Source organism: Heteronotia binoei, chromosome 20 (assembly GCF_032191835.1).
Source record: "Heteronotia binoei isolate CCM8104 ecotype False Entrance Well chromosome 20, APGP_CSIRO_Hbin_v1, whole genome shotgun sequence".
NCBI classification, from domain to species: domain Eukaryota; kingdom Metazoa; phylum Chordata; class Lepidosauria; order Squamata; family Gekkonidae; genus Heteronotia; species Heteronotia binoei.
The window spans coordinates 22,383,138-22,395,963 of NC_083242.1; the positions used below are offsets into that span (position 1 = coordinate 22,383,138).

At 47.0% G+C, this 12,826-nt stretch overlaps 2 protein-coding genes across 3 annotated transcripts in view; both read left to right on the forward strand.

The window, feature by feature from the left end:
• Positions 1-12,826, forward strand: part of MARF1 (meiosis regulator and mRNA stability factor 1) — a 539,974-nt gene that overhangs the window by 458,980 nt on the left and 68,168 nt on the right. The gene's annotated exons all lie outside the window — the stretch shown is intronic.
• Positions 1-12,826, forward strand: part of VPS35L (VPS35 endosomal protein sorting factor like) — a 132,955-nt gene that overhangs the window by 27,555 nt on the left and 92,574 nt on the right. For both annotated transcript variants that reach the window (XM_060260928.1, XM_060260927.1), the window contains exon 10: positions 9,414-9,510. In XM_060260928.1, coding sequence (XP_060116911.1) covers positions 9,414-9,510 — 97 coding nt within the window. The remainder of the gene's footprint in view (positions 1-9,413; positions 9,511-12,826) is intronic.

Sequence of the window (12,826 nt, forward strand, 5' to 3'; positions counted from 1 at the left end):
GTATAGGTATGGCTTTTAATCTGGAAATTACACAGGACAGGTATTGTGCTGTTCTGTAACTAAGAACATAAGAGAAGCCATGTTGGATCAGGCCAATGGCCCATCCAGTCCAACACTCTGTGTCACACAGTGGCCAATAAATGTGTGTGTGTGTACACATACAAACACACACACACACACACACACACATATATATATATATACATACACACACACACACACATACATACATACATACATACATACATACTGCGGCTAATAGCCACTGATGGACCTCTGCTCCATATTTTTATCCAATCCCCTCTTAAAGCTGGCTATGCTTGTAGCTCCTGTGGTGGTATGAGATTTTGTTTCTCGGGGTGGTGGGAGAAAGAAAATATCAGTTGCAGAAATGCTGAGCCTTTGAAAGAGAATGCATTCAGTGGGCCAAGCTTGCTTGCTTTGGTTATTAAAATAGTGCCCAAGCTTCAACCCTCTCTGTTTTCCTCTCATTTTCAGGTAGGGTCAATACTATAGGTGCACGTGTATACAGGAGCAGAGAAGCATGTGCCAAAAAAATCCTTCCCTTCTGCTACCAGCAGAGGTGGTGTTTCACTGGCAGAATGATGCTTTGGATCCAACCTGTTCCGTGCAATAGAGAGAGGGTTTGTTTCTGTTGATCCACGCAGGCACCACTGTGTGAGACGTACAGATCAGTTTCCACTGTTTCCTTTGGCACAGGCTCTTCTCATCTGGGCTTCTCGCTTTTTTGGGGCTGGGATGTGGGGGAGGGGACATGGCCCTCTGCCTGAGGCCTGTGCAGGATGAACAAACTGTAATAACTAAAACCAATCCTGTAAACCTCCCCAATGGCACTCATGCTGAATGAGAGATTCCAGAGCACTTAATAAACATGCACCGTTTCCAGTGCCGAGCTGTGCCTTGAGCAGCTGTGTGCAATGAGAACATGCTCGTTGGTATTTGTGCTCATTCTTTCTATTCCGATAAAGTACAAACTTCTGATTTAGCACCGCAATCCCCCTCTCCTTCCTGCCCCCCCCCCCCTGCCACTGCTGCCTGCAGGAAACTGAACTGCATCCCAAACCTGTGCTCACAGAAACATACCTAAGTGTGGGAGCGGGGTGGGGATAACGGCAGTGGTTCAGAGGGGACATACTACTGGTGTAGGAGGCAGTTCAGTGTAGTAGTTAAGTGTGCAGACTCTTATCTGGGAGAACCAGGTTTGATTCCCCCCCCCACGTCCACTTGCACCTGCTGGAATGGCCTTGGGTCAGCCATAGTTCTGGCAGAGGTTGTCCTTGACAGGGCAGCTGCTGTGAGAGCCCTCTCCAGCCCCACCCACCTCACAGGGTGTCTGTTGTGGGGGAGGAAGGGAAAGGAGATTGTGAGCCACTCTTGAGACTCTGTCCTTGAAAGGGAAGCTGCTGTGAGAGCCCTCTCCAGCCCACCACCTCACAGGGTGTCTGTTGTGGGAGAGGAAGGGAAATGAGATTGTGAGCCGCTCTGAGACTCTGTCCTTGAAAGGGCAGCTGCTGTGAGAGCCCTTTCCAGCCCCACCTACCTCACAGGGTGTCTGTTGTGGGGGAGGAAGGCAAAGGAGATTGTAGGCCGCTCTGAGACTCTTCAGAGTGGAGGGCAGGATATAAATCCAATATCATCTTCTCTCTGATAATGACACTAACACTTCAAGAACTTGTTGACATAGGCTGGCCTTGCTCTTAAAATCAGAAGGATGCCTTTTTGTACTTAATTTTTTTTTGTTTAACAATTAGGGTAGAGTTCTTATGCTGCATTCCGGATTGGAGTATGCGACTTTCAGGACTGCCTCTCCTTATATGTGCCCCAGAGAGCACTCCGTTCGGTGTCTCAAAACCTCCTTGAGATCCCCGCACCAAAAGAGGTTCGACCATCCCATCACCAGAGCCGGAGCATTCCCAGTAAGAGCCCCTGCTTTGTGGAATGCCCTCCCTGAAAACATCAGGGTCCTGGGGGACCTGCCACAGTTCCGCAGGGCCTGTAAGAGTTAATTATTTAAATTCGCTTTTAACAGTCGAAGGGAGGTAGCTATTACTCCACGACATCAATAATTCCACTGAATTATTATAACTGAAACAAGAACATCAGAGAAACTGGAAATGCACATCTCGGTTTTAGGACTGTAAATTGTATGAATGATTTGACTGCGTATTTCGTTTTTAAGGTTTATGTGGTTTAGTTTGTTGCTGTTGGCTGCCCTGAGCCCGTCAGGGGAGGTCGGGATATAAATTTGGTAAAATAAATATGCGTCTCACATTCCCTGTCCAGCGGCAGCTGTTAATTTGTGCTGTCCTTAACCGACTTGGCAGTTGCAGCGTACTTGGACCTAAGGGCTCTGGGTCCCTAACGTGCTTCATTATGTAAAAGTCCTTGAGCAGGGGGTGCGTGTGGGTGTGTGTGGAGGGGTGGGGGGAGTTCTGCTAAACAGGAGAGAATTGCACTTTCTCTCGAATTTCTGCACAGGCTCAGCATTTGAGGAGAGAGCGGCACAGCAGCAGAATAACAAGCAGCAATCGCTGTGTCCATTCAGTGGAACTGAAACTTGCCTTGCTTCTCCTTATCAGCTGCTTCTGTGGCTGAAAAGCACTGAGAATACACATAGAAGTCGTCCCCTCCCCGCCTTTATCAGCCTATTCGACATCACCCAATTAAAAACTAAAACAAAGGAGGGTTATCTCAGCTCACTGTAAATGCAAGATGCGTCTCTTTTGATGCTACAGGAGCAAAATTGTCTTGGGAGAGGACGTTTCTGTGTTCAGACTGTTGAAAATTGGGTCACCGGAATGTGGTGAGTGGTTGCACAAATTGCCACCATTATGTCCCTGGATGTTTCATTTGTAACCTGACTCGTCATCAGAAGTCTCTAGGAATGGATCACAATTGGTGAAATGTGCCCCAGATTTTTTTGGATCACCCAAAGAATTTGGATTGAGAAGCTTCCTCTCTGAAGGAGCTGCTGTAGCATCGCCACTTGAGGGAAAACCTTTTTTGTTGAGATGACTGCATAAATGCATGCCGCTTTGGACGGATGGTGCAGAACTAGGATTTCTGCTCTTAAGAATTGACCTCTACATTTGTCTCGTTTATAGTGTGCCTTGGAAGAGTGCTCTGAGATTTTTCTAGATTTAAAACGAAGGTCCAGTAGCAACCGAAAGACCAACGCCATTTATTTCAGCATGAGCTTTTGTGACTCTAAGCTCAGTTCTTCAGATACGTGACACCTTCACATACAGAAATAAATGCTGCTAGTCTTTTGTTTTTGTTGTGCTGTGACATGGCTACGCTTTTGCAGTCATCTAGATTTAAATAAATAAATAGTTTTGGATGGTGTGGAATCTATCCAGCACGGAGGGCTGTGTCAGAAATATTTCATTGTGGGGCGAGAGCTACATTCCACGTCTGTGCAACATTCATGGGGTTGCCAATCCTAAATATCTGTGCTTAGGTCCCAAAACACCGACGATATTTTGAAAGCATAGGGTGGCCCTCTCTCGCTCTTCTTCCCATAATCACTGCAGTCAGGGCTTTTTTTTTGAGCAGGAACGCACAGGAATGCAGTTCCAGCTGGCTTGGTGTCAGGGGGTGTGGCCTAATATGCAAATGATTCCCGCTGGGCTTTGTCTACAAAAAAAGGCCTGTGTGAAACAATGGTGACATCAAGGTTGTGGCCTAATATGCAAATGAGTTGCTGCTGGGCTTTCTCTACCAAAAAAGCCCTGACTGCAGTAATATTGTGTCCTTCCTTTTTGTAAAAAAAAGTGAGGCTCCAGGAGTGCAAACCAAAGGCTGCCTCCTTTTGAAAGTTGGAAAGCCTGAACCAAATTGCAACGATGATGTAGCTCTGCTCCTAAGACCGGCGAGGCAGAATTTGAGCAGACAGCAAAGGCTCCCTTCTTTTGAAAGTTAGAAGCCTGAACCAAATTGCAACGATGATGTAGCTCTGCTTCTGAGACCGGCGAGGCAGAATTTGAGCAGACAGCAAAGGCTCCCTTCTTTTGAAAGTTGGAAGCCTGAACCAAATTGCAACGATGATGTAGCTCTGCTTCTGAGACCGGCGAGGCCAGAATTTGAGCAGGCAGCAAATTCTGATTAGGGTGTTATGTAACTGTTCATTCCGCTGCGTCATATTGGTTTTTTATCATGTGCTACTGGGCACCAGCACAAGGTTTGGAGCAGCTGGTCTCCGAGCACTTTGGATGCGGAGGACATTCCAAGCTGGAGGCCTCTTTCTGCTAAGCTCTTGCTAGAATAGGACAGGCTGTGAGTGAGGAACGCAGGACAGGAACAGCAGCGGCAGTGCTTGGCTGTCTGCTTTTTACAGATGCTGGCAAACCACCTTTTCACCCAGAGCTTTCTCACTCCCTAACTAGCATTAGTGGAGAGTGAGAAACAGTCATTGTTGTCTTTGTGCTCACTTTATAAGACCATCCTGTGGCATGCTGGGAGTTGGTTAGCTGGGCACAGTCTTGTAGCAAGATGTTTTGTGATGAGGAGGCCTGAAGGTACATGCTGAGGGGCCAGGTTTGAAGCAGAATGATATGAATGAAACTGCTTAATTGTATTCAAGATTAATTTCACAGAGTGGTAAAAGAGCAGGGTCGAGTGTTTGCCAGTGAATCCTAGTGCCTTTGCATTGATTGGGAATAATAATTACGCTTTTCAATACAAAGGTTTGAGTCCAGCGGCACCTTTAAGATGAACTGAGTTTAATTCCAAGATGTCAGCTTTCATGTGCATGTGTATGCACATGAAAGCTTATACCAAGAATTAAACTTTGTTGGAGAGCCAGTTTGGTGTAGTGGTTAAGTGCGTGGACTCTTATCTGGGAGAACCGGGTTTGATTCCCCACTCCTCCACTTGCACCTGCTGGAATGGCCTTGGGTCAGCCATAGATCTGGCAGAGGTTGTCCTTGAAAGGGCAGCTGCTGGGAGAGCCCTCTCCAGCCCCACCCACCTCACAGGGTGTCTGTTGTGGGGGAAGAAGGGAAAGGAGATTGTAGGCCGCTCTGAGACTCTGTCCTTGAAAGGGCAGCTGCTGTGAGAGCGCTCTCCAGCCCCACCCACCTCACAGGGTGTCTGTTGTGGGGGAGGAAGGGAAAGGAGATTGTAGGCCGTTCTGAGACTCTGTCCTTGAAAGGGCAGCTGCTGTGAGAGCCCTCTCCAGCCCCACCCACCTCACAGGGTGTCTGTTGTGGGGGAGGAAGGGAAAGGAGATTGTAGGCCGCTCTGAGACTCTGTCCTTGAAAGGGCAGCTGCTGTGAGAGCCCTCTCCAGCCCCACCCACCTCACAGGGTGTCTGTTGTGGGGGAGGAAGGGAAAGGTGATTGTAGGCCGCTCTGAGACTCTGTCCTTGAAAGGGCAGCTGCTGTGAGAGCCCTCTCCAGCCCCACCCACCTCACAGGGTGTCTGTTGTGGGGGAGGAAGGGAAAGGAGATTGTAGGCCGCTCTGAGACTCTGTCCTTGAAAGGGCAGCTGCTGTGAGAGCCCTCTCCAGCCCCACCCACCTCACAGGGTGTCTGTTGTGGGGGAGGAAGGGAAAGGAGATTGTAGGCCGCTCTGAGACTCTGTCCTTGAAAGGGCAGCTGCTGTGAGAGCTCTCTCCAGCCTCACCCACCTCACAGGGTGTCTGTTGTGGCGGAGGAAGGGAAAGGAGATTGTAGGCTGCTCTGAGACTCTGTCCTTGAAAGGGCAGCTGCTGTGAGGCCCTCTCAGCCCCACCCACCTCACTGGGTGTCTGTTGTGGGGGAGGAAGGGAAAGGAGATTGTAGGCTCCTCTGAGACTCTGTCCTTGAAAGGGCAGCTGCTGTGAGAGCTCTCTCCAGCCTCACCCACCTTACAGGGTATCTATTGTGGGGGAGGAAGGGAAAGGAGATTGTGAGCCGCTCTGAGACTCTGTCCTTGAAAGGGCAGCTGCTGTGAGAGCCCTCTCCAGCCCCACTCATCTCACAGGGTGTCTGTTGTGGGGGAGGAAGGTAAAGGAGATTGTGAGCCAGTCTGAGACTCTTCGGAGTGAAGGGCGGGATATAAATCCAATATCTTCTTCTTCTTCTTCAACCTCCTCCTCTCCAGACTGAACATTTCCAAGTCCCTCAACTTCTCACAGGGCTTCTTGGTCACCAGGCCCCTGATCATCCTTGTCGCTTTCCTCTGCATACACTCCATTCTATCCACATCCTTCTTGAAGTGAGACCTCCAGAACTGCACACAATACTCCAGGTGTGGCCTGAGCAATGTAGTGTACAGTGGAACTATGACTTAGTGCAATTTGGATGTTATGCCTCTGCTGATACACCCCAAGATGGCATTAGACTTTTTTGTCGCTGCATCACACTGGCTGCTCATATTTAACTTACAGTCCACCTGTACCCCCAAGATCTTGTTCACACGCACTGCTCCCCAGAAGTGTATCCCCCGTCCAGTATGTGTGTTCCACATCTTTGCACCCAAATGTAGAACTCAGCATTTATCCTTGTTGAATTGCATCTGCTGCTTCAGACCAAATGGCTACCCACCTAAATCTATCCTTTTCAGAGTTTTTGTCTGTTAAAGGTGAAGGTAGTCCCCTGTGCAAGCACCAGTCGTTTTTGATTCTGGGGTGACGTTGCTTTCACAACGTTTTCACGGCAGACTTTTTACGAAGTGGTTTGCCATTGCCTTCCCCAGTCATCTACACAGTCATCTTTTGTCTGTTATTCATCCCCTGTATGTGGAATTCAAGCACCATATATGAAGGGTTAAGGTGTGACAAACTTTAAAGAAGACCATTGGTGATACAATGGAGTAGTTAGTGCAGCAGGCACAAGTATTGGGCTAGATTCAAATTCCCATTCAACTGTGAAGCTTGCAGGGTGACTCTCTCCTAGATTGAACCTGTTTGTTAATGTAGGAAATGGAGACTCATCAAAGCCACCTTGAGTCCTTGGAGGCAGAATGGGGTAAAAATGTGCTGGGTAGGTACCTGGAATCATCTTTGCCTTGTGACATGGCAAAATATTTGTCAGTGAGATGCTTTCCCTGCACTTAACGTAGCTTAGTGGTTAAGCTAACTCTTTCTCAGTGGCAGAGCGGTTGCCCAGTTCTTAAATCATTGCGAACCGACAGGATTTTCGAGTGGGTTAACCGTGTCGGTCTGAAGCAGCAAAACAAAGTTTGAGCCCAGTGGCACCTTTAAGACCAACAAAGTTTAATCCTGAGTAAAAGCTTTTGTGTGCATGCACAGTGAAGGCTTATACCCAGAAGTGAACTTTGATGGTCTTAAAGGTACCACTGGACTCAAACTTTGTTCTATGACAGGATTGCATTGTTGTTGTTGTTTAGCAAAAATAAATTTCCTTATGGTGCAAATTCAGTGGATGCTACTGAAGTGGGTAGGCTGTCTCTGGAGTGGCAGCCTCTTCGGTCACAAGGGAGGAGAAAGATAAGTGTCAGGCTTTGTAATACAAGGATGAACTGAAAAATTGAGTTTTACCATGGAATAGAATCTCAAGTTATTGCTGTTCCTCTTGCTCTAAAGGTATCCAGTTGTTTCCCATAAGGATATCTTACTATATCCCATAAGGATATCTTACTATATCTTACTATAGTTTATTGAGGAAGACTCAGCATGGGTTCTGTAAGGGAAGATCTTGCCTCACTAACCTGTTACAGTTCTTTGAGGGGGTGAACAAACATGTGGACAAAGGAGACCCGATAGATGTTGTTTACCTTGACTTCCAGAAAGCTTTTGATAAAGTTCCTCATCAAAGGCTCCTTAGAAAGCTTGAGAGTCATGGAGTAAAAGGACAGGTCCTCTTGTGGATCAAAAACTGGCTGAGTACTAGGAAGCAGAGAGTGAGTATAAATGGGCAGTCTTCGCAGTGGAGGACGGTAAGCAGTGGGGTGCCGCAGGGCTCGGTACTGGGTCCCATGCTCTTTAACTTGTTCATAAATGATTTAGAGTTGGGAGTGAGCAGTGAAGTGGCCAAGTTTGCAGATGACACTAAATTGTTCAGGGTGGTGAGAACCAGAGAGGATTGTGAGGAACTCCAAAGGAATCTGTTGAGGCTGGGTGAGTGGGCGTCAACGTGGCAGATGCGGTTCAATGTGGCCAAGTGCAAAGTAATGCACATTGGGGCCAAGAATCACAGCTACAAATACAAGTTGATTGGGTGTGAACTGGCAGAGACTGACCAAGAGAGAGATCTTGGGGTCGTGGTAGATAACTCACTGAAAATGTCAAGACAGTGTGCGTTTGCAATAAAAAAGGCCAACGCCATGCTGGGAATTAGGAAGGGAATTGAAAACAAATCAGCCAGTATCATAATACCCCTGTATAAATCGATGGTGCGGTTTCATTTGGAGTACTGTGTGCAGTTCTGGTCGCTGCACCTCAAAAAGGATATTATAGCATTGGAGAAAGTTCAGAAAAGGGCAACTAGAATGATTAAAGGGCTGGAGCACTTTCCCTATGAAGAAAGGTTGAAACGCTTGGGACTCTAGCTTGGAGAAACGTCGACTGCGGGGTGACATGATAAGAGGTTTACAAGATAATGCATGGGATGGAGAAAGTAGAGAAAGAAGTACTTTTCTCCCTTTCTCACAATACAAGAACTCGTGGGCATTCGAAATTGCTGAGCAGACAGGTTAAAACGGATAAAAGGAAGTACTTCTTCACCCAAAGGGTGATTAACATGTGGAATTCACTGCCACAGGAGGTGGTGGCAGCCACAAGCATAGCCACCTTCAAGAGGGGTTTAGATAAAAATATGGAGCAGAGGTCCATCAGTGGCTATTAGCCACAGTGTGTATATGTGTGTGTGTGTGTGTGTATATATATATATATAAATATAATTTTTTTTGGCCACTGTGTGACACAGTGTGGACTGGATGGGTCATTGGCCTGATCTAACATGGCTCCTCTTATGTTCTTTTGAGAGACAGTTTGGTGTAGTGGTGAAGTGCGTGGACTCTTATCCTCACTTGCCGATGCTGGAATAGCCTTGGGTCAGCCATAGCTCTGGCAGAGGTTGTCTTTGAAAGGGCAGCTGCTGTGAGAGCCCTCTCCAGCCCCACCCACCTCACAGGGTGTCTGTTGTGGGGGAGGAAGGTAAAGGAGATTGTAGGCTGCTCTGAGACTCTGTCCTTGAAAGGGCAGCTGCTGTGAGAGCCCTCTCCAGCTCCACCCACCTCACAGGGTGTCAGTTGTGGGGGAGGAAGGGAAAGGAGATTGTGAGACACTCTGAGATTCAGAGTGGAGGGCGGGATATAAATCCAATATCATCTTCTGCACAGGAGTACCCTTTGTGTCATAAACTGTGGAAATTAAACACAGTTACTATTTAGTTTAGAACCAAAAATAAGGAAGAGGTCTCTCAATCTGATCTTTCTTTTTTCCTCAGATAACTTTACTCCAGAATGCGTTAATGATACTGCCAAGGAAACGTGCTTAAACTGGTTCTTCAAGATTGCGTCCATTAGAGAACTCATTCCCAGATTGTATCCTTGGGTTTTGTTTTGTTTTTTAATGAGACTTTTAAGTTGATGGAAATGCCATCTGACGTATGCTTGGATTTCTGAAAACAAACATTGTGATGTCTTACTGTTTTTCATGTGGAAAATCTAAGTGACAGCGAGAATTATAAAGGCCTTTTGTGTGCAGTGGCAGCACTGAAAATCCCGACACAACTCTCCATTCAGTGCTGGAATGGAAACTAGATTTATAGCTACCTAAAATATATATATATTTAATGGTTTTGAAGTTGGATTGCAATAAACATATTAGCAACATTGTTGGGGTGTATTAACTCCATTAACACCAGGCCTCCGATTCAGTAGGATCTCACAGGAGCACAGCTCCTGAACCTTTTTGAGAGTTCCACCCCCACCTTGTCCATTAAACAGTAGGTGCGCTCCCTGGATGAACTCCACCACCCGTTTGTCTACAAAACAAGCCCTGATTAACACCCAGTGAATAGAATAGAATCACCTAGTCGGAAGGGTCACATGGAGGCCATTTAGTCCAACCACCTCTTCAATGCAGGATCAGCCTAGAGCAGGGGTGGCCAATGGTAGCTCTCCAGATGTTTTTTGCCTACAACTCCCATCAGCCCCAGCCATTGGCCATGCTGGCTGGGGCTGATGGGAGTGGTAGACAAAAAAAAATCTGGAGAGCTACCATTGGCCACCCCTTGGCTAGAGCAGTGGCCCCCAACCCTTTTGGCACCAGGGATCGGTTTTGTGGAAGACACTTTTTTTCCCACAGACCAGTGGGGGTGCTGGGGGGTTTTGCTGCCCCAGGCTGCCCCCAAGCCCACACCCCATCCCTGCCCCCCCATGGGGGTCTTTAAATAAGGAGTAGGTGAAGGTCTCTGCCTCACTCTGCGGCCTGATTGCTAACAAACCATGGACCAGTACTGGTCCGCGGCCCAGGGGTTGGGGATCCCTGGCCTAGAGCAGGGGTGGCCAGTGGTAGCTCTCCAGATGTTTTTTGCCTACAGCTCCCATCAGCCACAGCCATTGGCCATGCTGGCTGGGGCTGATGGGAGTTGTAGGCCAAAAACATCTGGAGAGCTACCATTGGCCACTCCTGGCCTAGAGCATCCCTGACCAGTGTTTCTCCAGCCTTAAGGACTGCCAGTGAGGGGGAGCTCACCACTTCCCCTATATTCAGCTGGCATCTTCCTGCCTTTAATTTAAACCCATCATTGTGAGTCCTCTCCTCTGCTGCCAACAGGAACAGCTCCCTGCCCTAAGTGACAGCCCTTCAAATACTTCAAGAGAGCAGTCGTGCCCCCCTTGAATCTCCTCTTCTCCAGACTGAACATTCCCAAGCTGGAATGGATCCAACCACCTTTTCCATTCAATTCTACCCAATTTCCCTCCTTATTCCAGCCCTTCTCCTACATGGCCTTTGTCCATATAGGTCCCAAGATTCCTCAGCATAACCTTTTGAATGGTCAAAGGAGACCCTTTTTATCAGCAGAAAAGCTGGTTAGATCCAGTCCAGCATATGAACTTTCAATTAAGTACTGAAAACCTAAAACACATAGTGAACCAATGGTTGTTTTGACAGGGAATATGTGTCCTTAATATGTGTAGGAAAACTTACACCATTAATATATAAAACCAGGGCTATATTTCAGCGGTCACTGATGTGGTTTTTCTTTCTTCAAAATCTTAAGAAATTCAGCCATTCTGGAAATTCACAGAGTATGTTGATGAGCTGTTAACTGTTTTCAAGGATTTTGAAATCTTCTCAAGGATTAACATTTCCCATGTTTTGTTATGCCATATGTGGATACTTTGGATTTTGTTTCCCATCTGGCTGCTTTCAGAAATTTTGCAACTAATAACGGTAGTGAAATTAATTCTAATTGTATCTGCCCTTAATTTTATCCTGATTTTTATTGAGCTAAACATGATTGCCTTTTCATGTTCTACTTCAGCATGTGGTAAGGGAGAATTGTTAGGGAAACTGCTCTCAAAATGAGATTGGGGAATTAGATTGAGAGACAGTTAGCCCCAAAAAGGAATCTTTGTTATCAATTGTATACCAGGCTCAACCGTTCAGAGAGTCAATGCTCAATAAGAGACTCTAATTTAGTAAAAACCAATTGTAATTTATTTAGAATAGTAGTTCTTTCACACAAAGTACAAAATCAATCGCACATTCATACAGGTCTAGGAAAAATAGATAGATTGATAGGGACACATATCAGGGTAGACATACAGGGCGATATTTACCATCGTAGTTCTTCCAGGAAGGTTCCAATGGCGACATGAGAGGACAGGGGAAATGGACCCAAAACTGTGGCCAGAATTGGGGATGGATCTAGACAGCGGAAGGTGGGTTGCTGAATAGAAGCACACATGAGTGGAGTTGGGTCAGAGGTTAAATAGGCTTCCTCAGACCCTTGGGACTGGGAGGTCCAAGGGAGGAGAGATGGGAGGTTCAAGAGGGCTGGACATTCCTTACTGACACCTAATTGGATGCCTGCTTTGGCCAATGAACTTCACCTTAGTCCAGTGGACCTGGAAATTTCCAAGCTGCAATATTGCCTGGGTTGGCCCCAGGGTACTTAGGCTGGAGTGAGAATGGGAATGGCTGGGTACTTAAGTTTAAATGGGATTAACTAGGAGGGTGACAATAGGGAATAAAATACATGGCCTAGGTACCACCCGGTGTAGACAAAAGACTTGATGAAGACAGGAGATGTCCTTCCTCTTTTCTCATCTTCTGCTGGGCAAGAGTAATTGTTCTGGTATTGCTGAGCAATTAGGATCAACAGTTGAGCTATTAATCCATTCTTAAAACAGATGGGTTGCTTGCAGGCTCAGGGTGTGTACGTGTGACTTTCCCACTAAGAAGGAATGAGTTCAGCCTGGCAGGGTAAGCTTGGGTCAGGAAAGCAAGCTGGATTCTGCTGTTGTTAGCTCTAGGTCCATGGAGCCAGGCTGGAAACATGATGGCTTCTTCCACTGCAGTGGCCAAGACTGGGCGCACAAGGAGCAGCTGGAGCATGTCTGTATTTCTGGCTCACACCCTTCAGAGATGTAGAATGCAAAGCTGAGGCTTATGGTATTATAAAGTGTAAGCAAAGTCCACTTCTTAGAGCAGATGTGTGAGAGTCAAATCTCCAGGCACCCTGGCAACCACACTGGCGATCACGATGTCCACATGCATGAAAAGTAGGGGGCTTTTCCTCACAGTTCCCCCCCTCAAGACCTATGTCACCATCTGGTGGCGAGGTCTTGCAATAACACAATGTCCATATCTGTAGTTGACAGGCGGCGAGTCCACGTAGCTTCAATT